Source organism: Eschrichtius robustus, chromosome 13 (genome assembly GCF_028021215.1).
Source record: "Eschrichtius robustus isolate mEscRob2 chromosome 13, mEscRob2.pri, whole genome shotgun sequence".
NCBI lineage: Eukaryota > Metazoa > Chordata > Mammalia > Artiodactyla > Eschrichtiidae > Eschrichtius > Eschrichtius robustus.
In genome coordinates this window covers 103,827,140-103,852,932 of record NC_090836.1, presented here as the reverse complement: position 1 = coordinate 103,852,932, position 25,793 = coordinate 103,827,140, and the positions used below count along the sequence as shown (strand labels likewise).

At 51.1% G+C, this 25,793-nt stretch overlaps 1 protein-coding gene across 4 annotated transcripts in view; it reads right to left on the bottom strand.

Annotated features, from left to right (window-relative positions):
• TBC1D22A (TBC1 domain family member 22A) overlaps positions 1–25,793 on the bottom strand; it is a 315,289-nt gene that overhangs the window by 180,764 nt on the left and 108,732 nt on the right. For all 4 annotated transcript variants that reach the window (XM_068561086.1, XM_068561089.1, XM_068561088.1 and 1 more), the window contains exons 6-8: positions 23,405–23,533; positions 19,102–19,164; positions 418–532 (exon numbers count right to left, since the gene is read on the bottom strand). In XM_068561086.1, coding sequence (XP_068417187.1) covers positions 418–532; positions 19,102–19,164; positions 23,405–23,533 — 307 coding nt within the window. The remainder of the gene's footprint in view (positions 1–417; positions 533–19,101; positions 19,165–23,404; positions 23,534–25,793) is intronic.

Here is a 25,793-nt window from a genome sequence, read left to right as displayed (position 1 = left end):
AATGCAATTAAAGAAGATTCGGTTTTTAGCTTGTAAGCAAAACATTCAACTGATATTCTGTCACCTTAACCTTACCCATTTAAATCCAAACCATTAAAGCCGGTGCTCTGATGGCCATTAACATAAAACTACACTCCCCATATATGCTGCATTTCTCCTCTTACATTAGGAAAAAGAAGATATTAATAATAATAACTGCATCTTAATGTCTTCAGTAGTTGGGCATGTGGATTTAAAGACTTTTTTAAAGCTGGCATCAATGAGAAAACTATTATTCTCTAATATTAGTTGTCATTAATAACAGTAAAATTAATAGCAATTTTCAGTATCGGTATAATTACGCATAGCAACATCGTTAAGGCCACTAAAGTTCATGTTTAATGTTTGTGAGAAGAAAACATCATGATATGATCTTACCTATGTATTCGCAAATGAAGACTACAAAGAAAGGAGTGACAAGGTCATTTATCCCCTGAACATATCCACTGGCAGGGTGACGTATGGCCCATATAAACAATATCCTTTCAAAAATCTGAAAGAAAATTGAACAGCTGGTGAAGCAAAAAGTAAACACAGCAGAAACTTTTAAATGTACACATTCTTAAAATATACACTATCAATACTTTTCAATCTCTAATACTAAAATACCAATAGGTTTAATTTTTTTGTAAAACTCCAGTTATCTTAATTTTGTATAGACTCAACAAGCAATACGGAGTATGTCACCAACCCCTGGGCTCAGTCCCACCCCACGAGCTGGCTCCCACAAAAGATGCTCTCTGCTCCTCCAAGCCCCTTGGGTAACCACTGCGTGTGGCTGTCCTGGACTTGGTCAGCCAGCACAGCAGCAGCCGGCCTATCAGTGAAGGAGAGAGGGATGGAGGGACAGAGGGGTGGATGGGCAGGTGGGTGGACACATGCATGAATGGGTACATGGATGGATGGATGGAAGGGTGGGGGGATGGAAGGGTGCATGGGAGGGAGGGAGGCAGGGAGGGAGGGAGGGAATGGATGGATGGATGCTCTAAATTTCCCGCATATGTTTTTTTTATTGAGGTATAATTGACATATAACAGTGTATTAGTGTCAGGTGTACAACATAATGATTCAATATTTGTAAATACTATACTGTGAAATGATCACCATAATAAGTCTACTTAACATCCATCACCATACACACGTTATACATTTTTTTTCTTGTGATGAGGACTTTTAAGATTTAGTTCCTTAGCAACTTTCGAAGACGGGATACAATATCATTAACTGTACTCTCCGAGCTGTACATTACAGCTCTACTACTTTTTATTTCATTCTGACCCCCTTCACCCATGTCACACACACAACCCCCAACCCTCACCTCTGGCAACCACCAATCTGTTCTCTGCATCTCTGAGCTTGGTTGTTTTTTTTAATGGATTTTCTTTCAGATTATTTCCCACGATATTGAATAGTTTATTCTAAGATACTGAATACAGCTGCCTGTGCTATACAGCAAATCCTTGTTGCTTGTCTGTTTTACGTACAGTAGTCTGTACCTCTTAATCCCACACTCCTAATTTATCCCTCCCCCTCCCTTCCCCTTTGGTAACTGTAGGTTTGTTTTCTGTGTCTGTGAGTCTGTTTTGTTTATGGATTCACGTGTATTACTTCCTGGACTCCACACGGAAGTGACATAACAGACGTCTTCTTAAACCCCTGGAGAGCGATCGGCATCCGGAGGCCAGCGTCTTCCGTCACCCCTACCCCCGCCAGCCATCCGACGACCCGGGGGCCTCCTCTCTCCCCGCCACTATGTCACTCACGCCACCCTCTCCTCCACCTTCCTTCAGGAGAGGGATCTCACCAGGCGCAACACAGCGCCCTCAGCCACGTGCACGCACACACGTGTACACACACACGGCTTAAGGGGCGTCGCTGGCTCCACACCCCTACACACGGCGCCCCCGCGTCCGGCCCCTGCCTCACGGTCCTCTCCTCCTCTCCGCCCGGCTCCCAAATTCCAGCTGCGCAGAGCCCACCAGGCTGTCACCTCCTGCCATGCTCGCTGCCTAGAAAGCCTGTCCCTCCCCCGCTTACCTGGCTCCCAGCTAAGCCCCAGCCCCTCGATGGAGACTGTGCTGCCACCTGCGCCCCCCAGCCTCCTGGGAGAGCCAAGCACTGCCTGCCATAAGCCTCCCCCGGTCCCCCACCCGGCAGAGCGTCCCTGCTGAGCTGAACCGCCTCCCTTCAGTGACACACCCACCGCCAGCTCCCCCGACCCCAGGCTCCTGCCACTGGGCCAGGCCTCGCCGCCCTCCCGGGCCTCCCACCAGCGCAGGCTGGACCAGCGAGCGTGCCAACAGAGGATGACTCACATCATTTCCAAACGGGCCGACCTTGCAAAGCCAAGCATGTTTGTACCCAAGGAGGTCAACCCCGCCCAATACTGCCTACATTCCTGCACATCACCGGGCCTGTGGTCTAGACACCCCCAAGTCACCACCAGCTAGGGCATTTACAGCGAGGGGCCTGGCGCCCAGACGGGGGAGGTCAACCAGGGCACGAGCAGCCCCAGATCCCAGGCCCCCGCCCAAACCCCACCCTAGCACTCATCCACTGGGGTCCTTCCAAATGAGCCACAACGGACCCACCCGTTCATCAGGCGGCAGTGCGGCCCAGCACCTGTAACAGGGGCACCTGGTAAACGTCTGCTGAGTTCGCAACACATTCATGCTCTCTATCCACACACATCTGTCACTTTAAGTCAACAGCTTTCCAGCCAGACTGAATATTTAAGTAAGATCAAAAGACCAGAATCATTCACCGACGCTCACCGTGTGCCCTCTCTCACAGACAGCGCCAAGCGGCGAGCCCTCGCGCTCCAGCATCGGGCTCAGCACCCTCGGTGACGCGGGGAGCAGCACCCCACAAGCCAGGGTGGCGGGCAGGCGGGGCCCTTGCAGGGGGGACCCCCTCCGGGCCCCAGCACCTCTCAGTCACACGTCAGACATGCAGCAGCCACGGCCCCGCCCGGCCACGCGTACCCGAGGAAAGCCCAGGGACGGGCGGCAGGGCTGCACGTGCAGGGGGCGGCCTGGGTGCGGACAGGCTGGGAGGGTACGGCGCGCTCAGCCCAGGCCCGCCGGCAGGAGGACCCCAGGACCGCTCGTCAGGAAGCTCCATAGAGGCCTGGAGCCCTGCAGCCCAGGAGCAGGGGAGGGTGGACGGGGCTACACGCGACAGGCGGCAGCAGCGACAGGCAGGAGAGACCCGGACGGCTGGCCACGCGAGGGCAGGAGGGGCGGCGAAGGTCGGCTGAGCATCTCCTCGCTCACTGGGCCCCGGCAGACCTCCATCCAACGCTGCACAGTCCGCCAAAGATGACCGGCAGGCAGGGGGTCCACCTGCACACCTCCCGGGACGCCCGCCCCTGTGTGGTCCCTCCCCTGGAGTGTGAGCGGGGCCCTGTGACCTGCTTCTAACCAAAATACAGCCAAGGGGATAGGATTACGTCACAGAAGATCATAACCCAGCCTGCCAGGAGACGCTCTCCCCTGCTGGCTTCTGGGAAGCCGGCTTCTGAGCTGTGAGCTGCACATGCAAAGGGCCACGTGCCAAGGAACTGAGGGGGGCCGAGAGCCAGCAAGAACCCGAGACCCCCAGCTCCGCAGCCTACAAGCCCCCAGATTCTGCCAGCAGCCAGGGGCGTGTGGAAGCAGATTCTTCCCCAGGGGAGCCTCAGATGAGGCTGTGGCCCAGACAGCACCTTGCCTGCAGCTTGCGGAGACCCTGAGCTAAGCCCTGCCCAGACTCCTGAGCCGCAGAAACTCTGAGACAACAAATGTGAATAAATGTGTGTTGTTTCAAGGCGCTAGGTTTGTGGTAATGCTGTTATGCGGCAAGACATAACTGATACAGAGGAGACAACTGAGGCACAGAGGAGTTAAGCAACTTCCCCAAAGTCACACAGCCTGTGAGCAGCAGAGCCAGGATTCCGCCCCACTGGTCTGACTAAACGGGGGCCTGTACAGCCTAGAAAGGGCCACCACTGCTGTGCTTTAGCATAGAAGAGTTGTTTTCATACATGAATCCAAAAAGAAGAGAAGACCAAGAAATTATAATTTTATAGCAAGAAAGAAACAGAAAAGACTATGAGCTCCTCCTGGTGAGGAAAGTCTGCATCGGATCTATCTGGACCTGCCCGAGGTCCAGCAGGGAGCCGTCCATGCAGCAGGGGTGTGCGCGTGTGTGTGTGTGTGTGTGTGTGTGTGTGCGTGCGTGTGTGTAGAGAGAGAGCGAGCGAGCGCGTGCGCATGTGGACTGAAGGACATGCCAGAGCTCGGAGCACAGAGACCTCCCCTCCTCCTTTGCAATCTCATCCTCCTGGCAAGTGGTAATTTAAGCCGTGGAGCACTCCCACCGTTAACTAAGCCCCACACTTTCAGAGGGCTTGTGACACACACACACACACACTCTTAAACCTGCTCACAAGCATGAATGCCATTTTGCCCTCGGCAGCCCTGGCACCAAGAGAAGCCACTTGGCACAGATGACGTGGCCAGCTTTACCCTGGGAGGAATGGCTGGGGTGCTGAAGTCCTGTCCAGTGCAAACAATTCAGCACCTGTGCAGGCGACTGGAATGGACTGTTCCTGGTGCCGGGAAAGGCCTGAGACAGCTGCAGCGGGGCTGGGCTGGCCGGGGCTTCCCTGACTCTGAGGGAAAAAGCAGACTCCTAGCCATGACTCCAAGGAGCCGGACGTGCTGCCCTGTCCTCGCCCCTCGTGGCCTCCACCGGGTCCCCTCACACTGCGCCCACTTCTGTCCCTACCTCGGGGCCTTTGCACTTACTTGTTCCTTCCGCCTGGAATGCCCTTCTCCCAAACTTCTCATGGCCACCATGATTTTCAGCATAAGATCTTAGTTCAACCCCTTCTCGTGGAAGACAACATCCTTTACGCCCTATCGAGGTGGCAGATCCTCTTCCCCGCCCATTTCCACAGAGGCCCCCCCCGCCCCCCGAGGAAGGGTCTTCCTCCATCTCGCTCACTTCTGTGCCCTTGGTCCTGGCGTGTAGCTGAATGGAACTCCATTGGCTGAATGGAGGTGTATATGAGTAAGGTCCCCCCACCCTCCATTTTCAGCCCTCACTCCCCTCTGTTCTGTAAGCTCTCTGCCATCGGGGGGGCGCCTGGACCTTCCCGCCTGGGGTCTCTCTGGACAGACGACACCCGGGGTGTCTCCTGGATTCGGGACTGGCTTTTCCCATTCTCTTTCTCCATCAAGCAATGCTCCAGACCTGGCTCCTCAGATGCCAACCAGTCAAGACCTCAAGGTCCCCCACTTGTCTAAGACGGGAAATGGCCTGGGAGGGGAGACTCAGCTCCACGGAGGGGAAGGAGGTGGGGGCATTTGGTGCAGGGAGGCTTCGGAGAGGAGGCGACGGCACACAGGGCTGTGAGGCTGATGAGGAGTTCAGACGGAAGGAGGCAAGAGGAGCCTTCTAGAGAGCAGACAGACAGACAGCCACGGCAAGAGGCAGCGGGACGGCGCAGGGCTCAGGCGCCACGCCTGGCTGAGGCTCGGGGCCGGCGGCCTTCGCAAGATGGCCTGGCTCCACGTACAGAGAACTCTCCGTTTATCCACGCACAGATCTCCCTGCTTCCAGGCCACAAGTCAAGGACCAGGAGTGAACAGAATCTACCGCAGGAGGCTGGGCAAAGCACTCGCGACTGTCCGCCAGCGCCGGGTCCATCCCACGGAGGAGGTGGGTGTGTGCGCCCTCCCCGGGGACCATGCCACCTGCGAGCCGTCTCCATGCCCTCCTGCCCCAACGCCACACAGGCACCCGGCCGCTACCGAGACCTGGAGCCCTCACAGCTTCGATGCCAATAAATAACACCCCCAGCGGCTCTGACGCTTGCGTGCCCTTCACCTGCCATCTGCTCTGGGCAAGCACTCCTACTTCCTCACGTAATCAGAGCCAGAAGGCTGCACCTAGAGCCCCTCGCCTCCTTGCATATTATTTCCCTGTAACAGTAGCTATGACTTTAGAAAGTAAGAAAAACTCCCGTGCTTCAAGCGTCTCTGGGTGGGAAAGGGAGAAGAAAAGGTACACCACTTGCTTAAATCTCCTTCAGCCTCTCTCTTCCAACAGTAACAGTCCTGCCATGCTGAGGACACCAGGAGGCTGAGGCAGGCTCCACCCCAGCCGAGCCAACCACCTGCCCCAGGCCCCCGCACCTGCCCTCGCAGGCGACTCCCCTGGCCCAGGCGTCCCCTCCAGCCCTGCTCTGGGACCAGCCACCCCAGCCCCGAACAGGAAGCAGCATCGGGCTGAGGGGCAGGCAGAAGCTGAGAGACAGATGAGCCCCATCTAGACTCCCAAGGAAAAAACTCCACTGACTGTAATAATGTAGAAGAGATCTCCATACAGAGAGGATGCCTGGTGACACCAGGAAAACATGAACCCAAAAGGACAGGGGGGAACCCTGAGTCCTGACCTGCCCATAGCTGAGCGGGGCTGAAGGGAGGGCGCTGGCTGGGGGCAGGGGCTGCAGGATCCGCAAGGCAGCGAGGTGCCCTCGTGCCCCTGGCTGCACCCCGGGCCCCCTCAGCTCCAGCCTCGGGGACCCACGTGCCAAGACCACGTGTTCCGACATCTGCCCCTTGCGTGCCCGCCCTCAGCTGTCCGGCTGGCTCAGCCTCCAGGCTCCGTCCGCTCCCATCCCTGCTCCCGGACCCTCTTCCCGGGTGCCGGTGGGACAGGAGCGGGACACTGGACTCGGTGGCTCCGGGAGACAGGGCTGCTGCAGGACGCCCGGCACAGACCTAAACCCATCAGCGGCACAGTTAACTTACTCATTAAAGGCTGTGGGCAGAGAGGTAGTCACGACAGACCAGGCTGTGATGCCGATTAGGAGGATGCCACCTGCCATGGGAAACCACAGCCGAGCTGCAAGGGTGCAGCGTTTCTTTTTCTTTGTTGTTTCCTTTTCACTGACTGATTTATTCTGTACCTTTTGTCTTAAATCACTTCATAGGAGCGTGCTTTGCTTTTGTTTTGAAATCACAGAAAGTAACACTGATTCCAGCCAAAGTCACTTCGCGTCGCTGAAAAACTCCCCCACCCATTAATCCGCCACAGGCCCGTGGGCCCCGGGGTCCCCATTGCTTCCCTCTGGAAGCCCCTCGGCTCGTTTCCCAGCAAGGCCGCCACGCAGCCCGGGAAGGCGCTCCAACCGTGCGAGCACTCGGGCAGCAGCGTGAAGGGAGGGCTTCCCTGAGGTCACTGTGCCCTGTCCTCGCCGCCGTCGTAACAAGCTCTCCCCAGATCAGACACGGAGACCCTGACGGAGGAACAGCAACCCCGGCCCCAGCGCAGAGGGGCCTGTGCTGAGGGACTTCTACACCTGCATCAAACAACGGCACGGTTATTTTGCAAAGAATGAAGGCATGGAGCCATTTCTAAGCTTTTGCTCTCAGACTGGTTAAAAAAAAAAAACGAAACAAAACATAAGCCACTGATTGTGCATCGCTTTCCCCAAGCAGGTGTCTTCAAAATGTAACATGCTTTAAGGGGTACGAGTTACACACAGGGTCCCCTGGGGTGTCTGCCCTCGGAAGCGCCAGAGGCCAGCGGGAAGCACACTCGCTCCTCCTGCCCCGCCCCCTTCCCCGGGTCCCATCCGATTCTCCGGGGCCTCTGATACCGAGTCTCAGCTACAACGACAGAGAGGAACCTCACAAAGGACACCCACTCCTCCTTCGCCACCCAGGCCACCTCACCAAGCGGGCACAGCCCCAGGAGGTCCGGCGTGGGGACAGCCGGCTCCAGCCCACTTCCGAGACGCCTGTCTCCAAGGGCCCCGACATGCCCGGATCCTCAGAGCAACTTCAGGCCCGGCTCAGAGGACAGACCAGAGGCCAGAGCTGCTCTGAGTCCCCCAAGACGAAGTGGGAAGAGGTGATGGGTCACTGACATCAGGGGTCAAAAGCCAGCAGCCCCGGGCCAGGACTCCAGACGGAGGGGCATAGGAGCCGGCAGCCGGAGCGCAATGGGGGACCCTGGGATGGCACAGGCCGGGCGGGCCAAGCGGCAGGAGCCCAGCCTGCACCCTCCCTGCAGCCCCCCTGCAAGGACGAGCCCCCTCTAGCCGGGGCCGCGGGGCTTCACCTCGCAGTCAGCCCAGCACCCCGGGCCCAGGGGAAAGGCGGCGGCAGAGGCAGCCGGGCCACAGGTGCACCAGGGAGGGGTGCCGGCCAGCCGGGGGTGCGGGCCTCCTGCCCGCAAGGCGCCCGAAGGCCCAGGTCAGGAAGGAGAGCCTTCCCAGACCGTGAGCCGGCTGGCCTCAGCAGCTCGGTGTCCCCTCCAAACTCGTGTCCCCACAGACGGCCCTGCCTCCGGGTCATCCTCCCCAAGGCCACGCACAGCGGGAGCAGGGTTGGCACCACACAAACGGATTCTGTGCCCCAGGGCCTCCACCACACGCTGCCGAGGACGGAGCCCACCGCGGCCACCACGGGCCCAGCAGTCGGCCACTGGCGCTTCTTCAGGGGCCACGGTCCCCACGACTCCGTGTGTCCAAAATCCAGGCATTTTATTAACAGCTGTCACAGGAAAGGTGAAAACAGTGCATTCACTTGCACAAGACTATTAGCAGAAGCAGGGGAGTTCAAGAAATAACAGACACGGAGAGGGGGTCAGATCTGTCACAGCACGTTAACTCACATTTAAATGAATGTGCTGTGGGTTTAAGTAGCGGTATTATCTGCCAATAAAGAAAGGATGCCCTCCGTGTGTGGATGTGTTTAATGAAAACACAGAACGATCCAAGACAGCTCTAGCAATGAATACTCACTGGTTATTATTCGCTCTTAAAGTTCTGTTGACATTCCCGACACTCCTATCTTTATTAGAGAGAAGGAATTCATTAAAAGTCGTTCAAACTTTAAACTCTTCCTGAAGTATCTTTTCTACAGAGCAGTTTACACTCAACGACAATAATAAAAATACTTGCTACTATTACCATCAGGGCTAAAAAAAAAAGGAAAATGCGACAGGCATCCCGTTTGCTTGCCCAACTTCAGAAACCTGAGCGCCATGCCAGGTTTTTCCTAAAAAACTCCAGCGTCCTCCCACAGAGGGCTCTGGGGAGGGGCTCAGGAGGCCCCCTCCTGGCAGCTCTTTCTGTCCTCACTGTGTAAACCTTATCACAGGCCCTCCACATGCCTCCAAGGCAGGACCAGGATGCCAGCGACTCAGGGCACTCGGGGAGCTGAGATGTTCTGCATTCTAAGAAGTGAAATACATTGAAATTGAAAATGTCGCTGTGCTCATGATTACTTAGGAAAAAAAATCTGATTTCAGAAATGTGAAAACATCATAATTCTACCATATGCATCGGCAACACGACTTCACAGTGTACAGAGCACTGTGGAGTTAATTTCTACGAGAGGAGCCGCAAGATATACAGCTCTGTTGAGAAGATCTGTGGGATTTATATCTCCCGAAATCCAGGAGCCGTGTGGGCTCAGAAAGAAAGAGATATTTACAACACAAGTGCTTGCAACAGGATTGAGGGAACCTTCCCCCGTACGAATTATAACATCTGATGAATGAAACAAGAATAACAGTCTATAACAAATCTAAAATATAGATTAATAGGCACCCAGATATCACATAAAGTATACACTGAATATAGGTTTACAACACAATTAATAATGCAGCACTCTCTGAAGCAAGCAACAACGCCAGGTTTGGTGTGTGAATTACTCCACCTTCACCTCCTTCAAATGTGGGGATTTACATCCCACATTTTGTGCTCAAGCCAGTTGTCTTGATAGGTTAGCAAAGCACAGACGTTTCATCACACTCAAAACTGAAGTACAGAAAAGAAACAACACCTTCAAACAAAACATCACAGTGTCACACACGTCACCAGACCAAATATTCGGCACAGCTGATGGGACAACATATCAAAGCACAACTGAGGAATCAGACACTGGTCAGAGGGCACTTTTCCATTTAAAGAGAGGCCAGGCTTCCCCTCCTGGCGGTTCGGCACATGAGATGTTAACACACTTAATCCCATGAGGCAGTAAAAAAAAATCCATCCTGACCAATTTGGATTTATTTCGGGAATGTACAGTCACCTCGATACTAGGAAGCCCACTGATAAAATCTACCATATCAACAGAATAAAGGAGCAAAGACCTAGTCTCCTCTCAGATGACACGTGGGAAAGGACATGATGAATCTCAACAGTAATTTACGATTTTAAAACTATGAGAAAAGCAAGGCACCATCCTTAACATAAGGTATCTATAAGATCTACAGTAAATATCCTAAGTCAAAGAAGAAATGTTAGTGGCAAGACGAGAATAAAGACACAGACCTACAAGAGAATGGACTTGAGGATATGGGGAGGGGGAAGGGTAAGCTGGGACAAAGTGAGAGAGTGGCATGGACATATATACACTACCAAACGTAAAATAGATACCTAGTGGGAAGCAACCACATAGCACAGGGAGATCAGCTCGGTGCTTTGTGACCACCTAGAGGGGTGGGATGGGGAGGGTGGGAGGGAGGGAGATGCAAGAGGGAAGAGATATGGGAACATATGTATATGTATAACTGATTCACTTTGTTATAAAGCAGAAACTAACACACCATTGTAAAGCAATTATACTCCAATAAAGATGTTAAAAAGAACCATAAAAAAAAAAAAAGAAGAAATGTTAAAAGACTTCTTTAGAATCGGAATGACACCAGGATTCCTGCTTTCACTACTAACATTCAATACTGTAGTGGAAGTCTTGGCCAGCAGGGAAAAAAAAAAAAGCCAAGCATGTATATACAGAACAGAAAGAAAAAAACGAAACTATCATTATTCATAAGTAATATGATTAACTTCTTTCAAAACTCAAATACATCTACACACAAAATACCAGAATTGATGAAAGAGATTAGTAAGTTTGCCAGATACAAAATTAACTTACAAAGGTCAGCTGCATTTCCATATACTGTCAATAAAAAATTAGACAACACCACTAAAAATTTTAAAAACGCTATTTGCTTAAAATGTATCTATGAATAAATTTAGTAAGTTGTGTAATATATTTAAGGAGGTACGGTTGTTTAGAAGATCGGAAGAACTAAATGCAAAAACAAAGTGTTAATTTTCTCCAACTGTTCAACAGATTCTATGTAATTTCCGAGATTTCTATGAAATACAACGATTTTAAATTTACCTCCAAAAGCAAAAGGTCATGAGTAGCCCAGAAACAAGAACCAGGCCTGGGTGGCCTGTCCTACCAGACATCAAGGCCATGTAACCAAGACAGGATGAAGGGGGCACAGGGGTGGGTGGACAGACCAGGGGAAGAGATGATAGCCCAGAAGGAGCCCACACACAGCTGCTGTATGATAGCTCATGAGGGCAAGGGGCACAACCACTCATCCACGTGGGGGATTGTAAAAGAAATGGGGCTGCTGTGTCAAACTCCGTGCAAAGTCAATCCCAAATGGATTATGGTCCTAAAGGTAAAAGGCAAAACTCTAAAATTCTTAGAATATAAGATTTCTTTGAAATCGTGAGGTTGGAAAGGATGTCTCGGTACACAGAAAGGCCTAATCATAAAGGAAAAGACTGCTGAACTGCCTTTGTTAAATTAGGAATTGCTGTTCACACCAACTAGAGTGAAAAAACAACCTACTAATTAAAAGAAGATATATGTATCCATATGTTTCCAAAAAAGAATTAGTATCCAGATTATATTAGGAACTCCTACAAATCAGGAGGATAAACTAACAAACAGAAAGATGCAATAGAAATAGGGGCAGAAGCATTTCACAAGAGAGGAAATCAAATGGCCTAAGAAACCTAAGAAAAAATACTTAACGTGATCAGCAGTGAAGAGATCGGAAGTGAACAGCGCCCTGAGACCCAGGCAGTCAGGGAGCCTTTCGGTTTCACAGCTCCCAGGGCAGGGGAGGAGGCGGCACTGGGCACTCACCACCGGCCCCTGGGGTCACTCCCTGGTACACCCCCCAGAGAAACCCTCAGACCTGTGCACAGGGACTCGGAATGCTCACGGCAACATTCTGAGGAAAAGCACAAGAACGAACATAACCCAGAAGCTTATCAACACTGGACCGGATCAATAAACCACAGAACACAGGAGGGAATACTACACAGCAGTGAAAATGAACTACACGACAAGCATCGGTGGATGGAGCTTAGAACCTTAACCCTGTAATATAAAGAGTGATGGCAAATGAGTACAGACAGCACAGTTCCACTAAAAAAAAAGATTAAAAACAGGCGAAACACACACATACACACACATATAAACTCATGTCATAAAACTATACAGAAACGCAAGAGAATAATTAACCAAAATTCAAGGGAACAAGTTACTTGTTGGGGGACAGGGACACATCTGCAGAGGGACAGAGAAGGGACCTCAATGACGCTAGTCTGGCTCTATTTCTTCAGCCTGACAGTGGGTATGTGGAAGCTAATTTTTAATTTTTTCTTTAAATTGGACATATATATTAAAGAAATCTTTCTGCTCTGACATATTTTACCATAAAACCAAAAGGAGAAAAAAAGGAAAGATCTACGGATTAGATCCCCAAAATATGTACCAGAAGAGTTTAATGAACTGATTCTACAACAAATATGTATCTCTCAGGCTCTCACAAATGCATCCTCACCTCTGAAGAAAAAAAAAAAAAAAAAGATGAATTATGAGACCAAACGAAGAGAGGAGGAGAAAGAAGACACGGACTCGTGGAGCACTGAGTCCGGTGCAGAACGCTCACACCGGGAGGAGGGCACGTTTAACGCATGCGTCCCGCCAACATCTGCCAAGCGCTCACCATGCTACATGCCAGGCCCCAGGAGAAGAAAGACTCAGGCCGTGCCCGGGGAGCTTGCAGTGTGAGAAGAGAGAGCCACGGCCGGAATCCCAGCAAGACAGCTGACTCACCCACCCAAGCCCACCAATGTCCGCTAGGCACCAGAGGGGGCCATCACCAGCGTGGAGGCTGGTCGAGTCTAAGGGGGCAGAGACACGTGACAACACGCGGGAAGCACGTGGGCGCGGTGGCGGCCAGGGCAGGAAAGGGGGTGCTGGCAAGCTCGGGGGGCTGCCGAGCAGAGTAGGCTGGGGAGGGGCCCCCAGGCAGAGGAACGGCACATGCAAATGCCAAAACCCTCTTCAGTTTGGCCCGGATCCTCGTGGACAGAGGCAACGCCTGCTCCTCGGAAGCGGGCTTCCTCCCGTCCACCGCGGGGCCCACGCTTCTCCACGCAAAGGCTCTGGTCGGGAAGTCTGTCTACAGAAAGTTCACAGTCGGGGAAGGAGTCCAGCATGAACACATCTGTGCTCCACTGACACCTGCCTCCTGGAAAATGACCATCCTTCAGGGCCACGGAAAACTCATCACGCCAACTGGAAGAAGGGTACATAGATAACGTGTTTAAAAGGCCTGCGTGTTTCATTATCCTCTGTGTCTGTTTAAATGTAATGAGACATCACTTCTCCACGGCTAATTGGAAAAAGCATCTACTTTCCCTAATTTGTGAAACTGCTCTAAGAAGCAGATAACCAGAGGGCAGATAATATAACAATTACGGAGGAGAAGTGACCCGGTAGATGATGAACTTATCAAGTGAAAAGACCCAGCTTCGAAATCTGAAAGAGCTTCTTCCCATGAGCTCCCTGCACCAATCGCAGGGGCCAGAGGGCCTCGGGTCACAATCCGTATTCTCCCAAGTAATAGGTTGAGTTTATTCAACGTCGGACAGAGGATAAAAAGAGCAAGTGGCAAAAAATTTACGAATTTTACTTTCAAATAACATCGTTGGATAAAAAGATTAATTACTGGTTTCAACAAAATCTCCTAAGTCCCATGAGGCTCCAGGCAATGCTCCAGGCACCCCAGCCGTGGCCCTGCTCCCAGGGAGCTGACATGTAGGTGGAGTGAGACCTCATCAACAAGAAGACAAATCCAATCGGATAACAAGCGCCTTGAGACACACAAAGTGGGAGTGAAAGTGGGGGAGAGGGGCTGGGACACCAGCCAGGGTCGTTGGGAACAGCATCTCCGAACCAGACACCTGAGGTCACAGGTGAGAGAAGGAGGAATCCAGACAGCTGTTCATGAAACAAGTACTTGCGCACAGCTGCTCTGTGCCGTGCGCCGCTTGAGGCACATGCGTTAGGACTGAAAACGAGACAGACAGAAGGTCTGCTCAGATGCAGCGGAGACAGAAGAGCAGAGCACAGGTGGCGGGGGGCAGCCCCAACCCAGGAGCAGCTGGGCCCCATGTCCCAGGTCCCTGGGGAGGTCAGGCGGAGCAGCCTCCAGTGGTTACCCCAGGAGGTCCTACCTCTGCCAAGACCCTCCCGCCATCGGTGGCCTCCACGTCCGGCTGGGCTTCCTTCAGATGGGGATTTCCAGGCTCCACCCCAGGAGTCTGACTCAGAAGGTCCACGGGAGGCCAGGGAACAGGCAGGCTAAAGGTTTTTCAAGCAATTAAATGAGTGAAAAATGGAACAGACACTTCACCAAAGAAGATCTGAGCGTGACAAATCATCACATGAAAGGACGCTCAACATCCACAGTCAATAGACAAATGCAAATTGTAACCCCGTAATATCCCACGACACACCTGTTTTTTAAAATAGCTAAAATTAAAAAGACTGGCAAATCCCAAGAACTGACAAGAATGTGGAGCAACTAGGCGTCTCAAGCATGGCGAACTGGCATGGCCACCCTGGAAAAGGGTTTGGCAGTTTCTTATAAAGTGTATAAACATACCATACGGCCCAGCAACTCCACGCCTAGGCACTTACCAGAGAGGGGAAAACACAGATGCCTTCCCTAGATCTATACATGAAGGTTTAGAGCAAATGTACTTTGTAATGGCCCAGAGTTGGAAAGGACCCCAGTACCCATCAACTGGTGACTGGGCACACACATCCCCGGAAGACGGCCCTGCTCGGCGGTGCCGTGGACAGCAGGGGTGAACGTCCACGCCCTGTCCAGGTCAGGGGAGCCACTCACTAAGTCTGTAAGCTGTATGATTCCCTTTCTGTGAAATGCTTTAAAAGCAAAACTCTAGGGATAGAAAGCAGATCAGCAATTGCCAGGGGCAGGGGCAGGGGATGGGAGACTGACTACAAAGGGACATGAGGGGACTTTTCAGGGCGACAGAAGTATCCACACCATGATTCCAGTGGCTGCTACATTCCTACAAACAGGTGTCAAAACTAATCTAACTGTATGCTTAACACAGGTGAGTTCTCCTGCGTGTCAATTAGCCGTCAATAATGCTGACAGGAGAAAAGGAGGACGGGGGGCAGAAGGAGGGGAAGGGGAAGGGGGGGGTGGGGAGGAAAAGACATCCAGAGCAGAAGTGGGCATCACCTGTTGAACGAATAAACCGAAGCACGGACAGACTGGGGGAAACGCTTACGGCAGAAACCCCTCTTCCCGAGTCATGAGAAGCCCAGACTTTACAGGGGCACAAGACCAGCGGAAATCAGAGTCACGTTTCCTGGTTCTGTACAGCCAAGGACAAGCACGTAGGATACAAGCCAAAGCACTACAGCAGCTTCTCTCAGACACCTATGTTATGGGAGGGCTGCTCTTCTCCCTCGTGTCTTGTGTCTTCGCATTTCTGCTGCTGGAATGCAAGCGTGACGGAGGGAGCTAGAGCCCCAGCCTGGACCACGAAGAGAAAGCCAAGCACAGGGGAGCAGCCGATGTGCTGCCCATGACCTCCCCCCCGAGGGGGCAGCAGGCTCCCGGCCGGGGAAACCACTGCTGCCATGGATCAGCCTCAGTGTGTCCAAGCCTAACCTCCGCGATGCCGCAAACCAGAACTTGACTTTGCCTGCTTCTAACATGAGACCAACACTTCCAGAAGGTTTCCCCACACACACACAATCTGCCCCCAAGCCGGGCCCTGGGCAGGTCTGCAGCTCCGGGAGGAGTGCATGGGAGCCAAGGGAGGGGCCGTGGGAGCCCCGCTGCCGGGGGCACTTCCATCGCCCCGAGAAGTCCCCTCGTGTCCCTTTGCTGTCAGTCTCCTGTCCCCTCCCCCTGCCCCTGGCAACTGCAGAGGCGCTTCCATTGGGATCGAGGTCCCAGCACATCACACACGAGCAGGCCAGCGGACACCAGCCGGCAGTGGCTGGATCCCGTCTCTGAAACCAGGAGCCCACAGGCTCAGCTCTACAAGGAGTCGTCAAGTGACAGGAAAAATACAACAGTGAAGATAAACCGAAAGTCGCGTGGCAGACTCTATTTTCCACTAAAAGGAAAAATACGTTAAAATCAGGTTATAATATGTGATCTCTTGTTTTCCAGATATAAGCACAACTATTGAAAAGGACAATCAAAGAGAAGTACCTCAAAATGACTACTTCTGTGGAAAACTAATTTTCTCCTTTTGTGTTCTGTAATCTAAAGCACTTTGGCTTTAATAATCCTGGATTTCTTTTTAACAAACTTCCTGCACAGACAAGAGATATCCAAGTTTAAAAGTGCATTTACTGGAGCAATCAAAACGCAAAACAAACATTCATAACAATAAGAAAATTCAATTTTAAAGAGATGCCATTTATAATAGCAACAAAAAAATATGACAACTAAGAATAAATCTAATAAATTGTACACAGGACCTATTATGAAACAACTTCTAAAACTTCACTGAAAGGCATTAAAGAATGGCCTAAAAAATGGAGAATTAGCATGTTCATGAAAATGAAGACTAAATTTCATAGAGATGTCAGTTCTCCCAAATTGACCTATAGATTCTGTGCAATTCCAATCTTAAGTCAAACAGACGTTAAAAACCAATAAGCGTGGAATCTAAAAAATACAGCAAACTAGTAAATATAACAAAAAAGAAGCTGACTCGTGGATATAGAGAACAAACTAATGGTTACCAGTGGGGAGAGGGACTATAGGGGAGGGGTTTAAGAGGTACAAACTATTAGGTATAAAATAAGCTACAAGGACATATTGTACAACACAGGGAATATAGCCAGTATTTTATAACTATAAATGGAGTAAAAATTATGAATCACTATATTGTACACCTGTGACATATAATACTGTACATCAACTATACTTCAATTAAAAAAAAAAAAAAAAAGAGAGAGAGAGAGGGACTTCCCTGGTGGCCCAGTGGTAAAGAATCCGCCTTCCAATGCAGGCGACGTGGGTTCGATCCCTGGTCAGGGAACTAAGATCCCACATGGCGCGGGGCAACAAAGCCTGCACTCCACAACTACTGACCTGGCGTGCCTCAACGAGAGAGCCCACGTGCCGCAAACTACAGAGCCCACACGCTCTGGAGCCTGTGCACCACAACTAGAGAGAGAAGACCCGCACGCCACAACTAGAGAGAAGCCCGAGTGCCGCAACTAGAGAGAAACCTGAGCAGACCACACGCCGTAACAAAAAGGTTCTGTGTGCCGCAGCTAAGACCCAACAAACACAGCCAAAAAGAAATAAGGAAAATAAATAAATATTAAAAAAAAAAAAAAAAAAGAGAGAGAGAGAAAACCTTGGCCCCCTGACTCTGGGACTTACGTGGAAGAGCAAAGCCTTAAGATGACCTGATCACTTTTGAAGAGGAAGAGGGGGTGTGAACACCTCCTACCAAATACTGAGACTTAGGGTGAAGCTGAATGAATGAAGGTAACTCGAATACTGGGACAAAACAGAGACCAGATCTCCGTGAATGTGAAAATGGCATGAACAGAGGGACACTGCAAACGTGGGGAGACAAGCTGGACTGGCCACCACGGGAGAACGTTCAACTGGATTCCCACCTCACAGCACACACAGCCATCGGATACAGATGAATTAAAACAGGTGTGAATGCTAACACTTCAGAACTTTGAGGTGAAAATAAGGGAGGGAGAACGGCTTGAGGATGTCTGGGTAGGAAAAGATCTCCTCAGGAAGCTAACCCTAATAGAAGAGATGGGTAAGTTCAACGCCACGAAAACTGAGAACTTCTGATCGTGACAGCCATCAAGAAGAAAGTGTCAGAAACAAGCCACAGAGTGGGAGGAGGAATCTGCCATATACCAACTGCAAAGAATTAGAATCCCTAATATATAAAGATCAACAACCAACAAACAATTAGATCAACCACCCAAGAAATCAGGCAAAGGTGGGAACAAGCATTTCCCAGAAGGGGGACACAGAAGCACATAAATACACGAAGAGATGCTTACTCCACGGGTGATGAGAGAAAAGGAAAATGAAGAATGCCCACCAGAGACAGAACTTGAGAAGCCTGGCAACACCCAGACCTGGCAGGGGTGTGAGCACCAGGACGGCTGGCCCTCTACAGGGGAGAGCTGAATCAGGACAACCCACTGGAGAGCGTCCTGACGTCGTCTGGAAAGTTTAACAGGCTGACAGCCAACCTTGCAACAATCTTCCTTCTTCGTAAATGCTCTTGAGAAATCCCCGCCAGGGGGCACCTGCATGACTGTACATGAAGCTTCCAGGCAACACTGTTCCCAATAGCAAACCGCAGAAACAACCCAAATGTCCACCAACAGGAAAAAGGCAACAGTAAGTGTGGAATATTTAAATAACGACTAGACACAGAGATTAGCTGAATCTAAGAAAATAATGTAGATGAAAAAAGCCAAGTTGCGGAGACTAGACTACACAGAGGAATGATCGGGCTCCAGAACACGGCTTTCCCAGTGTCACATGACATGTATTAAAGGCGTGAAGAATCACAGATACAGGTCAGGAGACAGGTCATCTCCTGGGGAGGGGCCTGGAGACGAGTGAGAACAGCAGGTGGCTTCCACACTATCAGTCTCCCTCGAGTGGGCTTCTCGGTCCTAAACTGGGTGGTGGACTCGTGAGTGTCAACTACATACACAACTCCAACTACGTTCTTTTGTACACACCAGTACTGCGCAATAAAAATATTTAAAGAACAGTTAGCAATTCCGGTTGGCGATTCTGTCCCCAGGGGCCATCCCCACACCTGCCGTGGGTGGAGCCACTAGGACGGTGGGCACCCATCTCCCTCCAAGAAGGGAGCTTCCGGATCCCAGCTCTTACCTCTGTCACTTTGGGTTGCAGTATTAATGCTTCAGGACTCATTCGAGGGATGTCTATGTGGATCTGCAGATGGAGGAGAAAGACACACGTATTTTAAAAGATGACGAACATCATGACAGGCATTATGATTAAAGGGCGATCCTTAATAACAGCAACGGATTTGCTCTGGGTCTCGGTCTGCTCTCTCTGAGGAGACAAATTCTGTGTCACGTGTTCTCCCGTGGAGGAGAGGCAGGTTCTGTCTGCCTGGGCCCCCCCTCTCCGCCCCCGTCCTAGCACGACAGGCTTGTTCCACGCTTTCCAACCCAACAGTGGCAGCTGCGTGATTAGGAACAGAGCAGGCCCTCAGCTATTTAGTAACAGGATCCATAGCAATTAGCAAACATTGATTTCCAGCCTCTGACACGGGGAGCGATTCAAGCACATCAACAGTGTACAAGTGTTCAACTGTGACAGCTTCTTCTTCGAACCCCGGCCACAGTTTTCTCCACTTTACAAAATCCTTGGGGGACCCAGGGCACTTTTCAGAGGACGCATTTAAAAACCTCTGGTAGAATCAGCTGATCCCCGCCTGACCACCATCCGACACGAGAGTCGTAACAAAGTTCCCCGCACCGCAGGGCAGCACACCTGCGGGTTCAAGACGCAACCAAGTAAGATCGCTCGGGGCTTGAGCTGGCATCCGGGCCGGCCCCCAACGCCCTACACGAGCACCCCACAGGGCCAACGCTATCACCATCCCCATCCAACCCAGGAAAATGGCCCAAACGGGCCGAGGGAAGACGTGCACATCTGCACGCCGCGGGGAGCCTACAATGCAGGTTCATCCCCCGTCCTTGCCCGTGACCACGAGGGTTCTGAGACCCAAGGGCCTGCGAGTCTCCTCACTCTGCCTCGCCAGCACCGTGGCCTTGGGCCCCTCACCAGGCTCTGGGGCTCAGCATCCTCGCCTGTTAGACACCTGCCACGTCCCTCGATAGGGCTACTGGGGAAGAGCCAACAAGAAGGTGGATCGACAGCCCCCAGAGCTCCATCAGCTGCACGGCTCTGAGACGTGGGAATCGTTCTCGCACTCACAGGTTCCCGCCTTGAACTCTTCCCTCGGGGGAGAGCCTGGAAATCAGCTGCCCGTCAGCGGTACCAAGGGAGGGGATGAGATTGCCCAGGGTAAGAACTGGGCCAGGGGCCAGGGGCCAGCTGACTGAAGGGCTGAGGGAGCGTGGACGATGAGGCAGCAGGGAGGGTGAGAAGGACAGTTAGAGAGGAGAGGAGATGGCGTCAGAGAAGACAAGAAATAACCCTTCTCCAACCCACTGAGCAACGCGGGGAGGGATCTAGCAAGCTGAGGGGAGGAGACCTGGAGGGGGGAGGAGGAGGAGGAGGGGCAGAGGGAGGGCGAGGACAAGGAGGAGGGAACATTCCAGTCTGGTGGGGTCGGAAGGCTGCAGCTGGCCACTAGCAGGAGCCCAGAACCTTCTCACCCGCTTGACCAGGGCGTCCCCTAGGGTCACCCTCAGAGCACTGATCCCCTGCCATCAGAGTCACGTGGGCACACGTCTGTCCCCGGCACGCCGCGGGCCAGCACAGCCCATGTAACAGAAGAGCTGCCCGTCATGCGCCTGCTGGGGGACAGGACGGTGCACTCCAGCACCGGCTCTGTGTGCCCCGCCCCCCCCACAGGACTGAGCCGCTGGGGCGGCCGCGAAGTCTGCAGAACCCGCAGCGCGGGGAGGACACACAGATGAACCTTTAGTTCTGACCGACTCTGTGTATTTTGGACGGGACATCTTCCCCCGAAGAGTAAACACAGAACTCAAATGAACAGAGGACAGAAGAGGGACAGGGAAGCAGACAGGGGACCCTGGCCTCCTGCGGCCTCCCAGTGCTGCGGGAAGGCCAGGCCACACCCCTCGGGGCAGACGGCCGGCTGAGGTCAGCTCATGGGTCAAACACCGTGAGCGGGCAGCAGGGAGAGACCAGGGTGCCCAAGCCCCAAACCCAGGCCGGCTCCACCTTGACCTGAACAGAGCACCTGAAACGGCCGCCCAGGACGGCCCAGGGCCCACCTCCAAGAGGCGTGTGTGCTCAGCACAAAGCAAGCAGGCCCACGGGAAACACTGCCACAGCTTACACTGTGCTCAATTACAGTAACGCAGGAACATTTGGGGGATTCACAATAACGCAGGAGCTTTTTATTACCTATCACAGTAACTGAATAAAAATGTATGCAACCCGTTTTTAATTAACTTTCCCTTAAGAAATTCATAAAAGAATGCAGCCTGGTAAATCTTGCTGATAGATGCTCGTGTCATCCTTTGGACGTCTTTTTCTGGAATAAAAACACAGCAAAGGGACTTCCCTGGAGGAGTGGTTAAGAATCCGCCTGCCAATGCAGGGGACACGGGTTCGAGCCCTGGTCCAGGAAGATCCCACATGCCACAGAGCAACTAAGCCCATGCGCCACAACTACTGAGCCTGCACTCTAGACCCCGCGAGCCACAACTACTGAAGCCCACGCGCCTAGAGCCCGTGCTCTGCAACAAGAGAAGCCACCGCAATGAGAAGCCCGCGCACCAAACTAAGAGAAGCCCCCACTCACTGCAGCTAGAGGGAGCCCACGAGCAGCAACGAAGACCCAACACAGCCAAAAATAAATAAATAAATTTATTAAAAAAAAAAAAAAACCACACACAGCAAAAATACATGCAACACAATACCGAATGTACCCATTCCCTAAAACCAGTGAAGTGGAAAAACAAACCAGGTAAGCTAGTATTTCCCTGATCCAATCCAAATGCAATCTGTATCACAAATCAGTTTCCCAGAGTGACGGGTGGCAGCATCGTGTGGCCTGGGAGCCGCCCAGGTGGGAGACAGAGGACAAGCCCCAGTGTGGGCAGCAGGGGCCAGAGGCAGAGAAGGCCCCGCCCTGGAAGGTGACGGAAGCAGGTCCCTGTCCCCATCTCCCTTGCCCGGTCCCCAAACAAGTCACTCTTCCTGCAGAGCTGCCACGTGTCTGTGTGGGGAAGATGCCTTCCAGCAATCCATTTAACTTAAAGAAACTGTGATTAGCAATCAGAGCTAAGGCCTGTCTTTGGACCTTTTTACAGCGCTACACCAAACTGACAAGGAGATGTGGGTATCCCACATCTGAGGGGGAAAAATTCGGCAACTCTCATTCACGTAGAGGTCGGGTTTCCAAGAGGAAATACTCAGTACTGACACGCATCAGGAAAATCAGACGTTCATGTCAGAATACGAGGCAGTGCTACCAATTCCTCACCACCTTTTTGTTCAACTGCAGCACAAACCATTCTGAATTCTCACATATTGCAAAGACGATGAGAATTATAAAGGCTTCGAGCGATTCTAACAGCAAATTCTGGATACACCATGAACCGTAAATCAATTTTAAGTATCTTTCCCATCATGCGCACTGTCAACTGACTATTCAAGAAGCCATAATTATACCCATTTTGTATTAAACTAAATAGCAAACTTGTAAGCTGGCTACACCTCTGCTATGGACTGAACTGTGTCTCCAGAACCGAGCCGAGCAGCACGCCTCTCCTCTACCTACATCACACCCCTGACAGCAGCAGAGTGCAGCGCCCGCGGGGCCCAGGGGACTCACACGTCTGACCCGACCCAGACAAATGTCCGCTCCTGACCTTCTGGTCAGACGGACGCTCGCTGAGTCACAAGACACCCTCCACCCAGGGCGGGGCGGGGGTCGGGGGGAGGATCTCAGTGCACAGCGAGGGGTCTGGGCTACCTGTTCTGTGGCTCCAATTAAGAGTACCCTTCCCACTCAGAGGCAAAGAACATACAAATCAATTTTCACTGCAGAGTAAAGGAGTTGTTACAGTGGAGGATTACTGGACTGAATGTCAATATTATGACATAGTATGAGTGCGTTTCATGTTTGGTAATTGCAATCATTGTTGCTTTTGTTGTGGTCATCCATGTACAATGCTTGATGTCAGTCTATTTATCTCCTGTAAAAATAAAATACAGTGTGTGTGTGTGTGTGTGTGTGAAAAAAAAAAAAACTATTCAATAAAATCAATACCCGTTCAAAAAAAAAAAAAGAGCACCCTTCCCACTTTTGCAGAAGGAACTGGAGATGCGCAAGGTGCTAGTATCAGCGGGAATTCACCATTATTTGTTTTCAAGTTTATTTATTTACTAGAAGATAAAGACCTGTGACCCAATCAGGAACCTGCCAGATAAAGCATTTCCTCCAAGAAGGCAGATGCCACCGAGTAGTTCAAGTGACAAGAAAAAGAAGAAGTATCCCCACCTGTCTGTATGTATCCTGGTGAACTTCATCCGTCCTAGAATCATAATAGTGATCAATAAAAGCAAAATATTCTTTCTGTTTTCTTTGGAGAGTGGCTGGTCTTCGGTCTACGTTGGCAGGAAGGTAACCCTGCGTGAGAAAAAAAACAAACAAGAAAAGTACATATACGGTTAATGGTAGTTCCTGGAGTCTCTGTGAAAAGTTTGTAGTCAAAAGGCTCACATCTTAAACGAGCTTGGCGCTCTGAAATCTGACACAGAGGGGAGGACAAATGAGTTGTGAAGAAAGAGACACAAAGAAAAGCAGTGAGCTGAGCCCCAGGGAAGACCGCACTCCATGGGGGTCTGGGCTCAGGCATCGGCAGCCTCCACCGAGGTGATGGAACTTCACCTGCAGCCGCATAAGAGTGGGCCGGAGCCAGGGCAGCAGGCTGGCATTTACCGCGCTCATCTATAGCACAGCTGAGAGATGAAAGCCCCCTTCTCTAAATGCCTTGGACACCATGGAGAGCTCAGAAGTGTGTAGGCGCTACAATATACACGTGTGTGTACATACATGTGTGTATATGTGTGTCCACGTACACATATACACACATATATATATACACACGTGCGTATGCTTGTGTGTGTGTTTGTGTGTGTACGCACACATATGTGTAAATTCTCATGCACATTTTCTCCTCTCTCCAAAGGCTCCTGGGCTCTGGCAGCCGCAGGCCCCATACGGACTCAGAAAGGGTCCAGCAGGCAGCAAAGGGTGGCCATGAAGAGCCCAGACTCCTGTCTTACATTTTCTACTTTTTCAGTCAACATTACCGCCACAACAGAGATAAAATAGAAGGTGCCTCTTTTCAGGAAACGGTTCCATGACATTTGACAAAGGTGTACAGCTGTGTGACTACTGCCCCCGTGAAGACTGCAGCAGTGTCTTCGCCCCAAAACCGCCCCAGTGCCCTCTGCGGTCCCCCCACCCCCTCCTCCCCACAGGTCGCGGCTGCCGCCCTAGAATCGCCCGTAAGTGGAGACCTGTGCCTGGGGGCAAGGTTTCCTTCACTCGGCCTGCTGGCTCTTTTTTAACTGAAGTATAGTTGATTTACAGTGTTGTGTTAATTTCTGCTGTACAGCAGTGACTCAGTTATACACCTATAGACACTCTTTTTTTAATATTCTTTTCCATTATGGTTTATCCCAGGAGAATGGCTCTAGTTCCCGGTGCTCTACAGTAGGACCTTGTTGTTTATCCATTCTATATGTAATAGTTTGCATCTACCAACCCCAAACTCCCAGTCCTTCCCTCCCCGCCCCACTCCCCCTTGGCAACCACAAGTCTGATCTCTATGCCTGTGAGTTTGTTCCTGTTTTGTAGATAAGTTCATTTGTGCCATATTTTAGATTTCAACAGATGAATGGATAAAGAAACTGTGGTACATATATGCAATGGAATACTACTCAGCCATAAAAAAGAACAAAATAATGCTATTTACAGCAACGTGGTTGGACCTAGAGATGATCATACTAAGTGAAGTAAGTCAGAAAGGGAAAGACAAATACAGTATGATAGCCTGCTGTTTTTTGAGATCCTTTCAGGAACCAACAGTGACCTCCTATTTCTCCCCGGGTGGAATTTCCAGGGTATGGCTATTTACCCGCTTGTGAAGCCATTCACTCTTTGCTGATCATTTGAGTTGTTTCTAGTTTGGCGTTATTTTAAATAACGCTTGTTATAAATATTCTTGCACAAGATTTTTATGAATATACAGTTTGATTTCTCCTGGGTAAATACCTAGGAGCAGAGTTACTGGGTCATAATGTAGGTGTATGTTTAGTTTTCTAAGAAACTGCCGGATCCTTTCCCAGAAGGATGGTACCATTTTCCATCCCAACTAACAATGCCTGAGAATCTCAGACGTTCCACACCCTCCCTGATACTCAGTATTGTCAACCTCTAATATCAGTCACTCTGTCGAGGGCTTTTAATTTCATTTCCCGAATGATTCATGATGTTGAGCATCTTTTCACAAAGCCCTCTGCCACTGCTTCTCTTCTCTGGTGAAACGTCTGTTCAAATCTTTTGCCCAGTTTTTTAATCAGTTGCTTGTCTTCTTAGTGAGTTTTATGAGTGCTGTATACATTCGAAACACGAGTCTTTTTGTCAAATATATGCACTGTGATTATATTCTCCTAGCCTCTGGCTTGCCTTTTTATGTCTCAAACAACAGAAGTTTCACATTTTCATGAAGTCCAACGGACAAAGTTTTTCTTTTATATTTAGTGGTCCTTGCGTCCCGTGTAAGAAGGGTTTTTCTCCTTGCTTTCTTCCTAACGTTCTAAAGCCTATCCCTCGAATGTCCCTCCTCATCCCTCGAGTGTCCCTTCAACGTCACTCCCTC